This window comes from Boleophthalmus pectinirostris, unplaced genomic scaffold (genome assembly GCF_026225935.1).
Source record: "Boleophthalmus pectinirostris isolate CB_2022bp ecotype Guang Dong unplaced genomic scaffold, ASM2622593v1 HiC_scaffold_17, whole genome shotgun sequence".
In the NCBI taxonomy this organism is placed as follows: Eukaryota; Metazoa; Chordata; class Actinopteri; order Gobiiformes; family Gobiidae; genus Boleophthalmus; species Boleophthalmus pectinirostris.
This window is the reverse complement of record NW_026571115.1, coordinates 15,264,340-15,284,167: the sequence shown is the minus strand read 5'-3', so window position 1 is coordinate 15,284,167 and position 19,828 is coordinate 15,264,340. Positions and strand designations below refer to the sequence as shown.

The window sequence follows — 19,828 nt, the reverse complement described above, 5'->3', positions numbered from 1 at the left end:
GATCATCGCCGTAGCTATTGACAATTCAAAACAATATTACATTTTAATGGAAGAAAAGTCCAGGAACAGGAAGCTGAACCCCAAGCTATATCTATATCTATCTGTGTTCACAAGGAGAAAAGTAAAGATGTAGTTTTTATGTAGTGGAAGGTCATTGCTTGTCCGGGCACTTGGAGTTTTACTGACCAGGAAGCGACAAGATGAGTCCACTGTGATTTCAAAGGGCAGTAAAGAAAGTATTAAAAAATGTTTTACTAGCTCAAAAATGATATGACAATTGATACAGTGTTACAGGGGGTCACTGCGGTATACCAACAGTAAATAAAATGCAAGTTATTATAGGAGCTTTATTAATTATTTAATCTGTATTGTTTGGATTTCACTTATAAACTTTGTGTGTATTGTAGTGAATAACATAAACAAATACTATGTCTATGTTTATCTCTTTTTATCCACAACATTTAATACAAGATACTTCTACTTGCTTCTTTATAGTTAAGAAAATTTTATCTGAATCTGAAAAAAAATATAGCAGTTACCAATATTGTAACAAATAACGAGCAAATGTGAAGATAAAGTTGCAGTACCTATTTTGGAGCCTCTTGTTGGGGGTTATAAAGTGGGGGTTAATGAAAAAGACAGATTGAGCACCCCCCCTGCTGTGCGAATAGCCCCTGTCAGTCCCTGCTCCATTCTCTGGACCTCATCTCTGTGTAATCAATTAGTCTATAGGCCTCGTGTGCTCTTATTGACTGGGATCAACAATATATAAACGCAATAAAGACGAGCTGTCCGCGCGCTCTGACGCACGGCTCCAAAACCCCATCTTGTCAAATGCGGACAAACTATTTCTCTGATCTCTATTGCTTTTTAAGACATGCCAAAGTGTTGTAAAAAAAAGGTAACGATGCAGGGGCAGCAGAGCGACTGAACGCTGGCCCTGTCCGCCTTATTATCGGGTTAATTAAAGCTCCGATCTGACAATGTCACCCGGTTGTAGAAAAACGGATTTAAATGCAGCCTCTCTGGAGACTGTGTCAAGAAGAGGAGGGCTGTTTTTCCATTGAGTCGAGGGACCAAAACCTATACATGCAAAAACCTCCCTCCTATGTGTGTGTGTAGTCAGAAGTGACAAAAAGCAATTATTGAATTTTTAGATGTCCAAAAATAAAGCGAGGAATTATTCATAAGAAGCAGTGCTCGTCGTGGCGCGTAAAAGTTCATTAAAATGGAAGGCCCGTGCGCAGTGGAATATACGCCGGGTTGTTATTTGGGCTTGGGGGTCAAGTGACGAGCGGATTATATACTTCCTCATAATAATATTAATTAAACAATTTGCATGCTAATAGGGTAACAATTATCGCAGCTTCTGTTGAGAGATTCAGGTTATTACAACATGCCAATCCAGGGTGCCAAGGGTCAGGGACTGAGTGGGGTGCGAAATTTCAACTCTGATTAACATTGTGACAGCGCCAGACTTGGGATAAATAAAGTCGAATTAATTATTTGAGAAAAGCTAATGAGGAGATCTACAACTGAAGCGGCCCATATATTGTGGAGGAGATTTTTTATGTTAATTTTACAAGTAGGAACGTGTCTATTTCACGCTCTTGTCCCATTGTCTTTTAACACTCCACAAAACCGACCTTTACTTGACCTGCGTCCGGTTCATACACGTTAGATTTTTCCGGTGTTAAGCCACTTTTAATTTAGTTTTTAATGAAATTGGCAGGAGGAAAATGAAAAGTTAACCCGAGATAAAATGTTTGGTTTATTGTTCTCATAGGTTTACCTTAAGTTGCCATGGAAACACTCAGTTAAACGGACCAGCTGTTAAATCAATTGATTGTTGTGGGGCTCTTGTTTTCTCACACCATTAGGAGTCACTTAAAAACGCATTTCAACATTTTGACTGCACGTTTGATTTATTGTCATTAATTAGTTTTGCTTATAAATACATAATATAAATTGCCATAAAGCTGTCAAATTAATCTAGTAAAAATATACAATAGACAAATATTATTTTACCAATTGTATAGAGAATAACTGAACTTTGATTTTTCATTTATCATTTAAGAATCAAATAATTATTTCACTTGATGAGGAGATATTGACAATAGTGGGTAGGCTATTAGTATACAAACTTACTAATATATTTAATTGGGGCAATTACAGGCTTTTTAATAGGCTAGGTTTTGTTTATTTTGGACATGCAGCTGAAATTACAATGTGTTTTTTTTTTTACAGTTATGGTTAGATCACAGTTTGACAGCTTCTCTCACTTGTCATTGCGTTTTAAGACGCTACGAGATGAGAGAAACACATTTTGGTTTCATGGTTCATTTTTGACTGGTGAGTAAAAGTTGCTGTACTTTTACTTTACTTATACTTTTTTCCCTTCATTTTATTAATACTGACAAATATAAAAAACGTTTTCAATGTACTGTATTGTACAATGTTTGCACAGCCTCGCTCGGGCATTGTAATAAATCCAAATCTTATTTTATGTCATCATGAGATTTATTGGGGTCAAATTAATCTTCTTGTGGCAATTTTAATTACGCATTCAAAAACGTGATGTGTTTGTTATTATACAGATGTATGTAAAAAAAAAAAAAAAAAAAACTACTAAAATACTTTTGTTTAATATGTTAAGAAAATAGCTGTGCGTAAAAGTGTAACAAAGTGCACGTTATTTTCTGTGCGTAATGCCTGTTCCTTTAAACCCATTAAACATAAAGCCTTAATAACCTTCTCTGACTTCCCCTTTAATAAAACATTACCCTAATCAATGTGTGTCGGCGGTCTATAATGCCCTGTATTTGCTGCTCTGTGAACAAAAACTGTCCTCGTGCTGCCTTTTCTCCGCTACACGATCCGCTTTGCTCCTCTCCTCTCGCTTCCTTCCTGCCTCCCTTCCCCTCGCTTCCTCTGGCGGGCTCCCCCGTGTAGTCCGCGATGTAGTTCTTATCAAAGCCCTCCTGTCTTGTTGTGACAGCTCTGATATTGTTTATTGAGGTGGATGTCAGCTTTAATTAGCAATCGATACGGGGGAGCGTTTGCAGCGAGCAGGAGAGGAGACGGAGAGAGCGCGCCTCTGACGTCAGCGCCCCATTACCGCTTCTCATTGGGTCCCGTATTCCCACAGCCTTGGACCGCTAATTATTGGGAGGTTCATGTGGATAAAGTAGAGCTCATCCCTCCCGCTCGCATCATGTCACCCGCTCGTTGGCCGCTGCGTGCTCTTTAGTCTGGTCCGGCCCTTTTTCCCTTTCGCACGTCGCGGTTTCCCCCTTTTTTCCCCTAGCCCTCGGGATGATGGACAGCAGGATACTGGATCCACCTCACGCCCAGTTCGGCATGGTGGGCTTCCCGTACCATCTGAGCCACCACCACGTTTACGAATTAGCCGGCCATCAACTTCAATCTGCGTCCGCGGTCCCCTTCTCAATAGACGGATTACTTAATGGATCGTGCACGGCGTCTGTGGGCAATTCCAACCCCCTCTTGTCTTCGGGCTGTGGGATGAATGGAGATAATCAGCAGTACAAACTGACAGGTAAGACACTGCCAACACTACTATGCACAACACTACTGTACGCGCTGCACAATAACCTTGGCGTACGTGATGCAAAACAGAAACAAAGCCACGTTATTGCAACTTATCCTCTTTGTGGCGTTTAAAGGGGCACGTACAATCAGGTTTATGGATATCGCCTTCATTTTTTGAATAAGTCAGACCATAACAAGAGTCATTACGCGTAGATATAGTCTGTTTGTTGTGCCATATATAATAAGGGCTTTATACCGTTTGTAGCGAGATCGCGTGGCTGTGCGTAAAACAGGCAACGGGAATCCATAAAAATAATACGTAAACTTTAAAAAGCGTTGTATGGTTACCAGTCGGTCCTGGCATATCCAAACGCTGGTGAATTGCGGTAATTTTTTCCATTGTTGACACTTGTGTTGGTTGCTGTGCTCAGACTCGGGGGACCCAGACAAAGATAGCCCCGGATGCAAGAGAAGGAGAACGCGCACAAATTTCACCGGTTGGCAGCTGGAGGAGTTAGAGAAAGCGTTTAACGAGAGCCACTATCCGGATGTGTTCATGAGGGAGGCTCTGGCACTGCGTTTGGACCTCATCGAATCCAGGGTGCAGGTAAATACTACAAATCAACCGGATAATGTGTGTGTAATTTGGAGGTAATTGTGGCTAGTTTTGGCTGTGATTTTATTATTTTCATCAAACAGTTAATACTAGAGAATTCTAAAACATTTCGTATAGTAATGTATTTGTTTGTATACGTGCGTAATCGTATTTTATCACTGTATTGATTTTCAGTCATCCCTGGCCCATGTTAGCAAACTTTATTAAATGTATATTTTTAATTGCAAATAAAACTCAAGAATTAGTTCTATTCAGTATAACTATTAAAGTTTAGAATTAAATAATAAATACAATTTATGTTAGCAATTTTTTTTATCTGGTCAATAATAAGATTTAATATTTTTTTATCACGTAATACTTTAAATTACTGTACCTTAAATGCTGTTTATATGAATTGTTTTTATTGATAAATGTGCAATTGTTTTAGGTGAATTTTGTTCCAATAGTTTTACCACAACTATTTGGCAATTATAAAGCTGGGACACAACACACATAACACAGATTTATGAGTTTGTTATTGTTTACCTTTCAAGCATGATAGCATGAAGTTTTCTAAAGTAGCTCGTTTGTTTGTAGGTTTGGTTCCAAAATCGCAGAGCCAAGTGGCGGAAAAAGGAGAACACGAAAAAGGGCCCAGGTCGACCAGCCCATAACGCGCACCCCACCACGTGCAGCGGGGAGCCCATGGACCCGGAGGAGATCGCGCGCCGTGAGCTGGACCGCCTGGAGAAGAAGAAGCGTAAACAGGAGCGGCGTCTGCTCAAGGCCCAGAATAAAGCCTCTGGTTCTGGGGATCTGTTCCACACGCCCGGGTCGGACAGTGACAGCGGGGTGTCCCACGTGACCGACAGTGACCACAACATGAGCCTGTCTTTTGACAACAACAGCCACCACTCGAGCTGCGACCCTCTCCCAAACCAAAGACACCCGGAGCGGGACATTGGCGGAGCCGACAACAGCGCCCTGAACACGGGGAGCGTGAACAAACTCAACCCGTTCAGCGTGGAGAGCCTTCTGTCGGACTCCAGACCCAGACGCACCCCCGCGGCCTTACCCCCCTCGCGGCCTTTAATAGGAAAAGGACACTTCCTTCTCTATCCCATTACGCAGCCACTAGGATTCATTGTTCCCCAAACTGCCCTCAAATCTAACTCGGCCTCGGCGTCAGGACACAGCGAGGGGCAGCCCGGTGGATCTAGGGCGGACTGTGCGGACTCGTCGGCCACAGCGGAGGACCATCCCGGTGGCAGCAGCCCGCCCAGATCCGCCTTCCAGACTCATAACCCCGGCGTCTGCAGCAGCGACGTGTCTTATGAACACAGCACGAGCCCCGCTGTAACTGCCGACGCGGACAGAAAAGAGCTTTTAGAGCATTTAGAAAACAAGGACGAGAACCCCGCGTCTGTACCACGTGACAGTCCCGTGGACAGCACTAAGGACCTGGAGTAAGATCCTCGGGGTAAAGAGAAACGCGCAGATCTATTTCTCATTAGGCCAAAGCTTCCTTGCTGATATTTTTTGACAATGTGTGTGCGCCAGGAGTCTAGATAGACTATACCTTTAAGTGGTAGCTTGTGGTTGAGCGGGGTTGTATGGGGTAGACCAGTGGGTTGCTGCTCGTGAATAGTTTATTACCACTAAAACAAATATACTGAGGAAATATCAGATGAACTAGCTGTTGCTAACAGGGCCACAGACATTTTACCAAAACAAATTAAGGCAATATAAACATCATTTTATAATTTTATGCCCAATTGACATTTTTGTACTTATACTGCCAATGCTATCTGGGTGTTTCAGTAATCAATTAAATATGGCCCCCAAATAAGAGCACTTGCTGTAAACCAAAACTATTCTTGAAAAATTGCTCAGCACATTTTTAAATGGCCCAGTGTTTGTGTTAGCCTGTAGTTTTGTTTTGGCTTCTTTGTGTGCATCATTAGTGGTAATTGACTGTCCACTAATTATCCTATACAACCCCTGATCCAAAAAACCACACTATCCTTTTAGTGTCTTGTCAAAAACGTGAAGAGACCAACAAAAACCCTCAAGAGCTGTAAAAAGGTATTATACTATTTATATATGTAAGGTTTTTCTTAAATAAATCTATTGTATACAAGCACCTGCACGTGTGGGACCTTAACTAGACCATTACTGCTGCATAGGTCCATGGTACAGTAGGAAAGGCTTTCTTAAGAAATCTCATGTTGTACTTTGTATATTGCCTTAACAAATTTATTCATCTATAAGCCCCTTCTGAAATGAGGTTACGAGCCCGAGGCGAAAAGGACCCGCTCGACTCCTGCAGAGTTTTGATATGAAAGTAATTATTTTCCCGGTGGCTACTGCAAGGGGGATTCAGTTTATTTTAGCTCAAAGGGGGTTATAATACATTACCGATTTCCAGTGATATGAAATCACATAAACTTCCAAGAATAATAGAATTAGCATGAAAAGGCCTGGGTGTCAAATTGAAATAGGAAAATAATAGCCCCGGCAGCTGCAGTGTGTGTTTGTGCATATTGGATGGGAGATGGGGGATCGTGGGGAGGCATTTTCATGAGCTTGTCTCGCTCCTCTCTCTCTCACTTTGTCAGGGCCCCTTGTAGCAGCGCTATATTAAGATAGATGTTCGATGATATCCCTCATTGTCCTGTCGCTTTACATTGATGTTTGGGTGTTATCAGCCTATTGATCATGCGTCCGCTGTAATAGGACGGGCTGGCAAACGTGCCTATTTACAATAGCAGAACACATTTGTTCTAATAGGGTTGGTGGTCCCACGGGACGCCACGCAGGATCTGGGACATCTGCTCCCTTTTGCAATATTAGCAGCGCTGACCACAATATCACCCAATGTGGAAGAAGAAATGTCACACCCTAAAACAAGACAAAAAAAAAAAAGCGAGTTGGAAACCACACAAGCCCCTTTAGTGTTCATCTGGCCGGGGTCTTGATTTGCAAATAAATTGAAAATAATCAGAGAGAGGGGTGAGCTTTACGTCTGAGCCGACACAAATGAATTTCTGAGCCAGTGTCCCTTTCAAAATATTTACATAAATTTCAAGCCATGCAGCTGTTTGCTCTAGGAAGCAATGTCTTATTAGGTTTGGTGGGGGCAGGGGCGAGCCCACGAGCCCTGACATAACGCACATGCACCAGATTATAAGGCCATGGACGGGGAGAGGTGTCCACTCAGCCAAGCTCTGCTCTCAAAACATTTCACAGATCCTGCTATTGTTACTTCTTTTGTTTACATGTAATTCACAAGGAGCTTCTCACAAATTATGCTCATACTATTTCTCATTTAATACCTCAAATACCGTTGTATTTTCTCCCTTTGTTTACATTTTGGACATGAGTGAAAAATGGAAGTAGTTGACTAATTTCTATGATCTATTTAACTGTAAAATAATTTGAGATCATTCAATTGACAAATGTTATTTTTAAGAAGCAATCAACACATAATAATTTTATTGGAACTGGAAAACGTGATGGGGTACACTGATAATTGACTTGGCTTTATTGAACTGTAAAATTGGGAACCCTTGGATAATTGTCATTAAGATTCAGTTGTTTTAATAAGAAGGAGACGTGGACGTGCCCGTGACTTAGCTCTTTTTCACTAAAGGGATTCACTGTTTCTCATTTTTTAAGTCTACAAATTGTGGATATCACATTGGGCCGTTTGAAATAACCCCTAAGATTCATGGCTGTGTATTTTTCATGCTACTCTGAGGCTATTTGGGACGTATGCCCAGTTCATCCATAATTCATTAGCAGACTGAATAGGAGTATCGCTGGCTGCACATTGGTGGCCTTAAGGTGAAATTAGCGATTTGCTTAAGTAGTTAAGCTTTTCTTGCCTGAGAGCTGCACGCTGCATGATTCAAGACAAACTATCAATCGATATGCCCAGGCAGCCTCCAGGAGATGTGTCGTCCATGAATCATACTTTATGAATTCAATTTATACCCGGAGAAATTTTCAATTTGAACGGCGGATCATTATGGGAGAGTGTAAATTGTTTTTGCTCTATTATGCATCGGACGCCATCATTTTTCTTTCTAATTACGGAGGTGTCAGGTCGGGCTGTCATGCAGACGCTGATTTTCAATTTAACTGATCATCATGCATTCATTTTCCCATTTGATAAATCTGCTATCTGGAAGCGCCTCCATGCCCGGAATGCTAAAAGAGAGGCACAGATTGGCAAAGTAATAGGGGCCTGTATGCGGCAATAAGTGCAGATCAGGCAGCTAATTTAGCACCTCCTGGTATTTCCATTTCCATTTCTCATTTCCAAGTCTCAGAGGAGGAAAAGCAGCCCAAAGGCAGGGAGCTGGTAGGCTTTCACTATCGGAGAAAGACAGGGGGAAAATCTACCAAAACGCCTTGTTTTCAACCACACATTTCCTAAATTAGGATATCAAGCTTAATTAAGGCTAATAGAGTTTTCTCAGTATGTGTTAGTTTTATTTAATAGAAACAAATTTGCGCAATTAATTATGGTCGTGATATTGGAGCCTCATTTGCAGTGAGCATTGCACTGGGCTTTACCGCTGCTTCTACCAATATTTATAACAAGAGAATGAGACAAAATTAATTATTTAATGACTGGTTAGGTGTCATATGAAATGCAAAATGTAGCATGCAAAAAAATTAGGTAATACGTTTAATTTCATGCATTTTAAGCATGCGGATAATCCAAAAATATTCGTTAAATTCATTGCAATTTCGACCATATTTTATCTTGAATTTTAAGTAAAAATTAAATAAAAATGTAAAATTATAAAAGGGTGAACGGGGAGGCTTTGGTCCCAAGCTCAAACCGACACGCGGACACAATGCCCTCGCCTTAAATCCCTCGTGCGTCGTGCGTCTGAACAGGCGACTTTGGCTCGCTTTGTGTCGCTCTGTGATACGTTACACTCTGACTGAAGGCTCAGTTTGGATAAGAAAGAAGTGTGTCCCTTAAAACAGGGAAAGGGGGATCCATTATAAAATAAAATGCCACTTGACATTTTGGCTTGTGGTTGGAGCCTCGCGGTGCCATGCCTTTTAGGATTATTTTACATCTCACAGTCATTAATGCGGAGCGGGATTGAATCAGTCTTATCTGGACGGAGCATACCTGGGATAAGCCGCACATTACCATCTGCATTGATTTCCGCGCCGTCCTGGAAATAATTTTAATTATCTCCGGAAAAATCCCTCTCATCAAAATGTAGTTAATGACACTTGCACGAGGTTTGAGCTTCGTTACCGCGAGAATTGAAGAAAATATGGGCTCCACGTGAAAATTCAATAAGGACATAGCCTGTGGTATTTACTACTTGACCTTATGACCTATTTAATAATCCATATGACAAAGGAACCATTCATCGTGTTATTAAGGGGCATTTTTATTACAAATAAAGCAGAACTATAAAAACAATTTGTTAGCTATAATTTGCTTAGAAGTAACAAAATCCAGTATAAAAATATATTACCGTTTGCTTATGAATATTTTAATACACAAAATATCCAAACTTTATATTTGAAAAACAAGCCCTAACCATCTGAAAATAACAAAAGCTGTATATCTTTTTTGGTATATTTGAGAATATAGCCTAAGAGGCCTATATTTGACACACTGCATTCTAAATACATTATATATCACTACTTAATAATAGCCTAAAAACCTTAATAAATAGTAGTAAATCATTCAGTGTTTATTAAATATTAAATATGTATTATTTTATTGCATTATAAAATTGAAATAAAATATAAACACTAGCTCTTGGATATCAACCCATGACGCACATAAAACAAGCAATGATAAATAAAAGTATTCCTCCCCAGTTTCTCAATATCCCTCTAAATGTGTCATGCTTATTAAATATGGCCCATTCTTGCATTATGCAGGGTTCATATTGTGGAGTGAGAGCTGTAGGGGGCATTAGATATTAGTCTCCTCTTCACTCACACAGCTTTTTGCATTAGGTGCTTTGGAGAGGGGCAAAGACGGTGTCAAATACTGTGTTTTTCTGATCTGAACTCACATGCACTTTTGGGGATGACAAGGGGGTCAATATTGGGACAAGATTTAGGAAGTGAATGAGAGGAGTGATAATACACACTGCCTTTCCTTGAACTGTCAAACTAATATTGGTTTAGTTGATGCTAGTTTTAAGATAGATTTCAACACAAAATTTGCTTGCAGTAATTTGATGATCTCATGTGTCAGTCATCTTATTCTGATGTCACGAGTCTGACTTTATGAAATCATCATGGGGGGAGTAACTGGGGGCTTATTTCTTAATGACACATGCTATTAAAGTACACTGAAAATACTAAAAATACAAATTATACTTTAGGTAGATTAAATTATATGCCTTACCTTAACCAACACTGTGATTAAACATTTTACCCTAAACCACTCCTACCAAACTTAAACACTGAAACAAAACTTGCAGGTATAGGCCAAACACAATACAAATATTTGGTAAATTTTGGAACATACAGTTTCACCTCAGAGCAGATACGCCACCATCTGCTTCATCTTATATTTTAAAATAAATAAATCTATATATTACCTCAAAACTTTCATTGGTAGTAATTATCACCTCTCTTAGCTGAATATTGTCCAATATCTGGCTCCTGTGCAGTCATCGTGTAGGCTCATTGGCACACTATATACCACTGTGTATAGATTCATTTACCTATAATTTACTTTAAATATATTTTGGAAAGCCTTGGTGGCCATGATCTAACTCTGATATTAATTCTTTCAAAAATGTAATATATAATTAGTTGCCAGTTGTGCTATTTTAACCTTTAATAATTATAAAAGCAGTAGACATAAGGTACCATAAAACACAGTGCATTTCTTGTAAAAAATAGTACCACAAAGTGTAATATAAACCTTGGTGAAAAATTGTTTGGCAAGGTGAAAGATGTCAAGAGGATACTTACAACAAAAGACCACTAAAGGCCTTATTTTCTTCTGAATGGAGTTAAGTGATACACAATTTAGCTCTGGCAACTTAAATAAACATGAAAAGTGGACGGGCAGCTTGGCATTGTGTTTGGACTCAACAACATTAAGCTAAATAGGACTTATCCACAACCAGCAGTGGACAAATTAGTGCAGCCACCTCCAAGCCTGAGGTCCTATTGTAGAATTTCATAGCTCAATAAGCCCATTATGTCTTTGACTCTTCCTTGGTGGATCAATGAACTGGCAGCAGGGTGATGGTGGTGAGACAAAACAAGAATCCAGTTTGAGGTTGTGAGAAGCTGAAAAGTCCTGTCTAACTGTCATTAAAAGGGCCCATATCATGTTATTTTCTGATTTATGTTATATTATGATGTTGTCTCCTCGTCAAAAACATACCTGGTGTTTTGTTTCATTCACACATGTTCAACACATAAACCCTGCATATTTAGGCTGAAACACTCTGTTCCACCTAAAGACATTTATGTGCGATTATAAGAGTTATGAACCCTAATTTAGTTATTTGTGAAAAGCTAATAAGACAACTATGTATTTCCTCTTGTCAACGGTTTTCTAATGACATCTTTAAATTTTCTGAGAGATCCTAAAACTGGTCACCTACTTATGATTGTGAAAATGCAAAGAGAAAGGTAAAATTTATGTTGAAAAATGTCAGATTAACACAAATTATCTATATTCATTCAGTCTTGGGACAGATAGACCAGTGACAAACCCATGACAGTTGAAAAGGCCATATCCAATCCAGCTTCACTTATACATGCATGGCTTTACAGGTCCTATATTACACAAAATGGATTCTTGTGAGCTTTAAGCCATGTTATAATGCTGTTTTCTCCTTAAAACATACCTGGAGTTGTGTTTTGTATCATTCACACATGATTGAGTAATGCTTTTTTATTACTTTGTCTCCAAAGCTCAAAATGCTCTGTTCCACCTTGTGATGTAATGTAGAAGTAGTTTTCAAGTTAACAGCATCCTTTTACCTTTAATTCAGCAGAGATGGGCAATTCTTGAGCTGTAATAATCCAAATGATTCTAGTGAAGGTGTATGGAGTTTAAAAACACAGTGGAGCACATGATATCACAAGGTGGAGCAGAGTGTTTATATTTGAGAGAACTCAGTCTAAATATGTAGGATCAGAGTGTTAAACATGTGTAAATGAAACAAAACACAACTCCAGGTCTGTTTGCGATGACAAAACAACATTATAACATAGATCAGAAAATACAGTAATATTGGCCCTTTAACAACAACTTGAACAATGTTTCTTGGGCGTTGTCAACACAGTTAAATTAAGGTTTTCTCAAGTCTATAGGTCGACCTCACGATGTCTTAATCAGACGGAGAGGGGCGGACAATTGAAATTTGGTGGGGTCAAAGTGCAAGAGCGGGTCAGACAGGAGAGGGGATTTTAATATTGTCCATGAAGCAGAGCTCGCCTGCAGCCAAGCATCAGGGCAATAAAGCCAGAGCCAATCAATAAGATCGCTGGGGGTTATTGTTTTGTAGTGAAACTGAAATTGCTACCGATGAAAGCAAGACCTGGCCTCTCAGACTCTCACCAAAATTAATTAAAGATGTTTTTAAGCACTATTCTTAACACCATTGTTTGGATACTGTGTCTATTTTTGAATGTAGTAATAATGAATGTGGAGTTTTCAAGTATATGCATCAAATATGACCTTTATTATTTAAAGGTCCTATATTACACAAAATTGACTCTTGTGAGCTTTGAGTTACGTATGTTATAATGCTGTTATCTTCTCAAAACATACCTAGAGTTGTGTTTTGTTTAATTCACACATTTTTGAGTAAACTTGGTTTATTAGTCTGTCTACATCTCCAAAGCTCAAAATGCTCTGTTCCATTTGGTGATGTCATGTAATGGTAGTTTTCAAGTTAACAGCAACATTTTAAATTTCCTTCAGTAGAGATTAGTCATTCCAGGTCTGAAATCATCCAAATGATTCTAGTGAAGGGGTATGGAGTTTAAAAACACAGTGGAGCACTATGTTATAATGCTGGTTCCTCATCAAAAACAAACCTGGAGTTCTGATTTGTTTCATTCACACATGTTTAATACATGATCCCTGCATAATAATGATGACTTTTTCCCTCACATGAAAAATACTCTGTTCCACCTTGTGATGTCATGGTGGTAATACAGGAAGTGCTCCAAACACCTTCACTAGAATCATCTGGATAGTTTCAGCCAAGGAATTGCCATTCTCTACTGAACAAAAGGTAAAAGGAGCTGTTAACTTGAAGACTGCTGCTTCATGACATCACAAGGTGCAACAAAGCATTTTGCCAGTATTACACAAACACACGTGAATGAAACAAAACACAACACACTTTGGGTGTGTTTTTGATGAGATAACAACATTACAATATGTCTTTAAGCTCAAGTAATATAAAACCTTGAAATGTGCTGGTAGTTTTAAGTGCAGTTTGGGTCAGATATTTGGAAGAGTTTTGAGAGCTTTTGCCATTCCTCTTTTTGTCAGTTAATCAACACACAAACCATGTCTATAGTCGACTACAGCTCTATTGTTCCACACAGTAACAGAGATTCCCTCATAGTGTAGCATGTTTCCCTATCCTCCTCATATGTAAATCGAAAGTTGTACCGGGGACACGAAAACGCATCCAAAGGGGCATGTCTGAACCCACCCTCAGCTATTATCACGACTGTGTGTACATGTAAACACTGTCATCACAGGGCTTCTATAGCGTTCACTGTTGGTTTAGAGTAAAAGGACAAGCTTCCTCCCTCCCAGACTTCAGCGGGGAGTGTGGGCCCCAGAGGTTAATGAAGTGTGAAGTGTGAAAAGTTGCAGAGATGGGGTTCAGTTAAATAGTGTTTTCAGATGTAAAAGCAGCTCTGTCCAAATGCATTTATGTGTGTGTGTTGACTCTGTATAAGTCTTAACTCTGCCCCATGGGCCCACGTCACCCTGTGTGTTCCAGCATTTCATGTTAAGGCGTGTAATAATAACATCTGACTGAGACTGCCACAGGAAGTCATGCCGTTAAGTAGCCCAGTGTTTTCAGAGCATTAAGAGAAGAATGGCAATATGGATACTTACTGACAATGGTTAAGCTGGAAAGTCTATGTTTGTGTTGAAAAATATCATTATTCATTTAACATGTGTAGAGCAGCAGTGAAATAAGTACTCCATATGTCTATTGAGTAAACATACCGCCACTGTCTAAAACAACATTAACCCATGTTCAGTGAGAACTCTAACGCCGACTGCCATGCTTTATTTTTGTATGACTGCACAGGTACTTCCAGTAACATTTAATCACTTTTCTATATTTCACTCACCCAGGAGTTAAAGGTGCATTATATAACTTTTCTGGCCTGGATGGTCTGACACCTGCTTGTCTAAATGGAGATGTTATTGCATTGCCTGAAAATGGGATGAAATACGTTAAGAAATGCATCTCAACTCCAAAATATTTTGCTTACCTCTACTTTGCATACCTCTATTTTAGTTCAAATCTACCAGGTATTTTGTTGTTCTATCGACCTTCCTTTTTGCGTTTGGCCCCAACAAATCATCTGTCTCCTTTTGCGCAGTGAAACTTATTGATTTGTCATAAGGCTTCATAATAGATGCCATTCCTGGTGTGACCCTCTCCACTTAACCAGGCCTGAGATTTGTTGGAACTTTATTTAAAGAGCCTATTACACTATTTTCTGATCTATGTTCAAAACCATAGTTGTATTTTGTTTCATTCACACATGTTTAATACACAAACCCTGCATGTTTAGACTGTGTTCTTCTCTCAAACAGAAAACACTGTACAAAGAAGTGGACTAAGTGAGTGTGATGTCACCCACAGCATTCGGCTCCAGTCAAATGCAGCTCACGATGCTAGCAGTTATAGGCGAAAATTTGGAGCTAGGTCCATATTAGGAATAAGAATTTATTCATGTACAAAGTAGTGAAATAAAAACACCAGGATCACACAGAGCAGATTAATACAAATATTTTAAGACCAAAATAATCCAAAGAGATTTATTTGGTTCTCCAATAATTTTTGTTATTAGATTCTTTTTTTAGACCAAGAGTTTGTTTTCATACCTGACAGTTTTGACTGCTCACTAGCAGTCTTACTCAGAGTGGTCACGTGATGTTGCTGTGACGTGTCCGCTCTGCTGATTTAAACAGGTTTTGGTGCTGTCTTCCTACTGGTGGAATGACAGCGCCATCTGCAGTCCGACTTCCTGAGGACAGTATTCCAGGTGTGTGAGAGTAAAAAAGCCCCCTTGTCTTGGTTTATAGTCCCCTCCGGTAGGAAGACAGCGCCAAAACCTGTATAAATCAGCTGACCGGACAATTCACAGCAACATCACGTGACCACTTTGAGGAAGACCGCTAGTGAGCAGTCAAAACTTTCAGATATGAAAACAAACTCCTGGTCTGAAAAAAGAACATAATAACATATTTTAAGACCAAAATAATGAGGCTCACTGCTGCAGTTACATATATATATATATATATATATATATATATATATATATATTATATATATATATATATATATATATATATATATATATATATATATATATATATGTATATATAAAGTTATTATTATTTATTTTTATTTTTTTTGTAAATTTGAAGTTTTAACACATATTTTGCCAAACCCTATTAACATATAGAACAGAAGAAATAGAATAGAATAGAAAATCAATTGACAACCTACTTGAAGGAGCAAATCCATGAACACGTCCTATTTGGAACATGGCAGCTAGCAGGTTAACCATCCATACAGTCTATGGCTAATACAGATGTGTGCTCCACTGTGTTTTTAAACTCCATACACCCTCACTAGAATCATTTGGATAATTTCAGCCCTGGAACTGCCATTATCTACTGAACTAAAGGTAAAGGGGCGAACTTGAAAGCTGCCCACTACATCATACGGTGGACCAGAGCATTTTGAGCTTTGGCGATATAGACAAACTGATAATAAAAGGTTAGTCAAACATGTGTAAATGAAACAAAACACAACTTTGGGTTTGTTTTTGAGGCAGTAACAACATTTTAACATGGCTTAAACCTCATAAGAGTCAATTTTGTGTAATATGGGACCTTTAACAGGGTTTGGAACTGACACAGGAAGTACACTGTTTTGACCCCTTGGCGCTGTATTAAGCATTAGAGTGACACATTTCCTTATGCTACGATGCTAACCTCTCCACATTTTCTATTGAATATTATATTGATGAAGCTCGAGCATATATCTTTTAACCTAACAGTCTGACCTCTATAATGGATACAATAGCAGCCCTGGGGACACACTTGACTAATAGACATTTTTGGTGAGCAATTAGAGGAGGTTTCTGGGAGAAGGCCATGACACGTCTGCCTTCTCTTTTCACCATTAAAGTGGTCGGGCAAATGTTCGTAGCACATCAAGGCCAGGACCTGCAGATCCACTATTACATGCACATTATTTAATCCTGGAGCTCTCTGGTAGTACTGACATGTCCAGTTTCTGTCATTAACGCCCCGGTAAGCCTCATAAGATGGACTTTTGAGGTGACCATTTTTTCTCTAATGGCCTCGAGGTGAGTGTTGTATGGTTCAGTCAATGTCATTTAATACTGTTTACAAAGAAAGAGGTGAAGACACTATGGTTTTTAATATAAAGATGGGTATGCATAAAATATGATTCCCCTTAACTTGAAAAATATAGTTTTTTTTTAATTTTTTTTTATTTTACACTGGATACATAGGGTACTTGGGATTCTTTTAGTTATATTTTATAATATGTATGGCATAATTTGCCTTTCTGCATGCTTTAAAAAGGATAATTAAGGTATAGTTATTTATGTATAAAGTATCACCAGAACATAACCCCAGAAACATTACATTATGTGTAACTTGCTCTGGCCATTTCATCTTCTAGTTTAATAAGTTTTTCTTTACCTCGTTTTGAATTGAATCTAATGGCACTGAATGCATTGGATTCTACATAATATTTTCAAGTTACAAATATTTTCAATTTAATAATTTGTTATAAATTATTTAGATTTTTGTTTTCATTTATCTATTTAGTTGATTTAGAGTCACTAAAAGATAACCCCCACAATATACTCTATATAGATTATAGATCCTACATATCATTTTCAATTTATATATATATTTTAATTCATTTTAATTATTTGTTATAATAAAAATAAATATATATTTAATTTTGTATTTATTTATTTATTGTATTATTATTTATAGGTAGATTGTTATAGCTGTTTAGTCACTGTCATTAAATTCTGAAACTCAAAATACTCATTACAGTTCATGTTATTACGTGATATCTTGTCTTAAAAGTTAGTACCATGCACATATTTCCATGCTCCACAGTGTCGAGTGTCTTTTCCAATCTGGTTGCCTCTGTTTAGTGTAAATGGGTGTGATTACTCATAAAGGAGCTTATTGGGCCGAGGCTGGGAGCAAATTAGAGGTGATAGTGGGACACAATCGATGGTGTTTACCTGTGTGAAGTGTGAGTGGATCTATCAACACAGAGGATGGCCCGGACCCCTCCTCCTCTTCCTCCTCCTCTTCCTCCTCTTCTTTCTCCTCTTCCTCCTTTACACACTCTGTTATTGACAACTGCAGCAAGACCTGAGGAAGGTGCCACTAAAGACATAACATTCATTTCTGCGCTATCGACAAGCGGGCCAGGCTTTCAAAATAAGTGATTAAGAATAGGAAGATGTAATTAAAGGGCCACCCACGGCCTCTTAAGACGGGCATAGAACCACTCTTACACAACACAAGCATGGTCACATAACAGAGATTTTTGTAGGCATGGGGCTGGAAGAGTTTGAAGACAACTTATGTATTTATCTTATATGTACAGTTTTAAATAGTAAATCTGTAAGTGCATGTTATTTGTCTCCATACATAGATAAGTTTAATGGCAGACAAGAGTATGATCAAAAACAATTCATCAGGACAAAACATTCAGCCCCAAATCTAACTCAGACTGATTATGATATAAGATACTCTATGCTGAGTCAAGCCTAAATGGGAAGGAAGGGCATCTGATGGAAAACTGGAGGTCATAGTTTAGGTTAGGTTAGTTTATTTGCCATTTCTAGTAAAAAACACATGGGAAAAACGTGCACAAAGATCAAAATGCACCATGAGTTTACCTTTCCAAGCAGCACCAGATCTAGTGGTTATATATATATATATCTTAAAAATGAAATAAACATGGATAAAATTGAAGTTAAATGTCACTATATGTCCATTATTGAAATCATGTCACTTTTTCACTAACAGATTCAAATTTATAGCACGTGTCTGCAGAGAAATTTGCAACTCCTCAAAACCACGAATTTATTAAAGTAATGAGGTATTTTCATTTAATATCTGCTCATATGAAAATAGAAAACTGTTTATGACTCTACAAATATAGTAATCAAATCAATTGACTCAGATAAACATTTGCGTTGGTTTAGGTAATTATGAAGTTAGTGCTAAGTGGATGAAAACTCCTCCAGCTCATTAGTCCAAAGCAGCAGTGCTGTTTACGCTGTATACATATTTACATAATCACAGCGGCCAGGAAAATTAATAAATCAGGCTTTAAGTGGGCACTAAGCACAGATTTGAGGGAGTGGATGTGAGCACTGGGTCTCCTGTCAACCATGGAGAAAATGATGGAGGGTATATGGTCTCATGGCTGCATTCACACTCATGGTATAGTCCTGGTTTAGTTCTAGTTTAGTCCTGGTTTAGTTCTAGTTTAGTCCTTGTTTAGTTCTAGTTTAGTCCTGGTTTAGTTCTACTTTATTCCTGTTTAGTCTAGTTTAGTCTGGGTTTAGTTCTGTTTATTCCTGGTTTAGTCCTAGTTTACTCCTGGTTTAATTCTGATCCAGTCCTGGTTTAGTTCTGGTTCAGTCCTGGTTAAGTCCTGTTTTAGTCCTGGTTTAGTTCTGGATTAGTCCTGGTTTGGTTCTAGTTTAGTCCTGGTTTAGTTCTAGTTTAGTCCTGGTTTAGTTCTAGTTTATTCCTGGTTTAGTTCTGGTTCAGTCCTGGTTTAGTTCTGGTAGTTCTGGTTTAGTCCAAGTTTAGTCCTAGTTTAGTCCTAGTTCAAACCTGGTTTAGTCCTAGTTTAGTTGTGGTTTAGTCCTGGTTTAGTTCTAGGTTAGTCCTAGTTTATTACTGATTTAGTCCTAGTTTAGTCTGGGTTTAGTTCTGTTTATTCCTGGTTTAGTTCTAGTTTACTCCTGGTTTAATTCTGATCCAGTCCTGGTTTAGTTCTGGTTCAGTCCTGGTTAAGTCCTGTTTTAGTCCTGGTTTAGTTCTAGTTTAGTCCTAGTTTATTACTGGTTTAGTTCTAGTTTATTCCTGGTTTAGTTCAAGTTTAGTCCTGGTTTAGTTCTGGTTTAGTCCTAGTTTATTACTGGTTTAGTTCTAGTTTAATCCTGGTTTAGTTCTGGTTCAGTCCTGGTTTAGTTCTGGTAGTTCTGGTTTAGTCCTGGTTCAATCCTGGTTTAGTCCTGGTTTAGTCCTAGTTTATTACTGGTTTAGTTCTAGTTTAGTCTTGGTTTAGTCCTGGTTTAGTCCTAGTTTATTACTGGTTTAGTTCTAGTTTAGTTTGGTTCAGTCCTGATTTAGTCCTAGTT

The 19,828-nt window shown here is 38.6% G+C and overlaps 1 protein-coding gene and 1 long non-coding RNA gene across 4 annotated transcripts in view; both read left to right on the top strand.

The window, feature by feature from the left end:
- LOC129408701 (uncharacterized) overlaps positions 1-19,828 on the top strand; it is a 59,368-nt gene that overhangs the window by 7,573 nt on the left and 31,967 nt on the right. The window lies entirely within an intron of this gene.
- uncx (UNC homeobox) lies at positions 312-6,226 on the top strand. The gene is made up of 3 exons (XM_020934349.2): positions 312-3,559; positions 3,984-4,159; positions 4,745-6,226. The coding sequence occupies exons 1-3, from the start codon at positions 3,316-3,318 to the stop codon at positions 5,615-5,617; spliced, it is 1,293 nt and encodes a 430-aa protein (XP_020790008.1). The 5' UTR covers positions 312-3,315; the 3' UTR covers positions 5,618-6,226.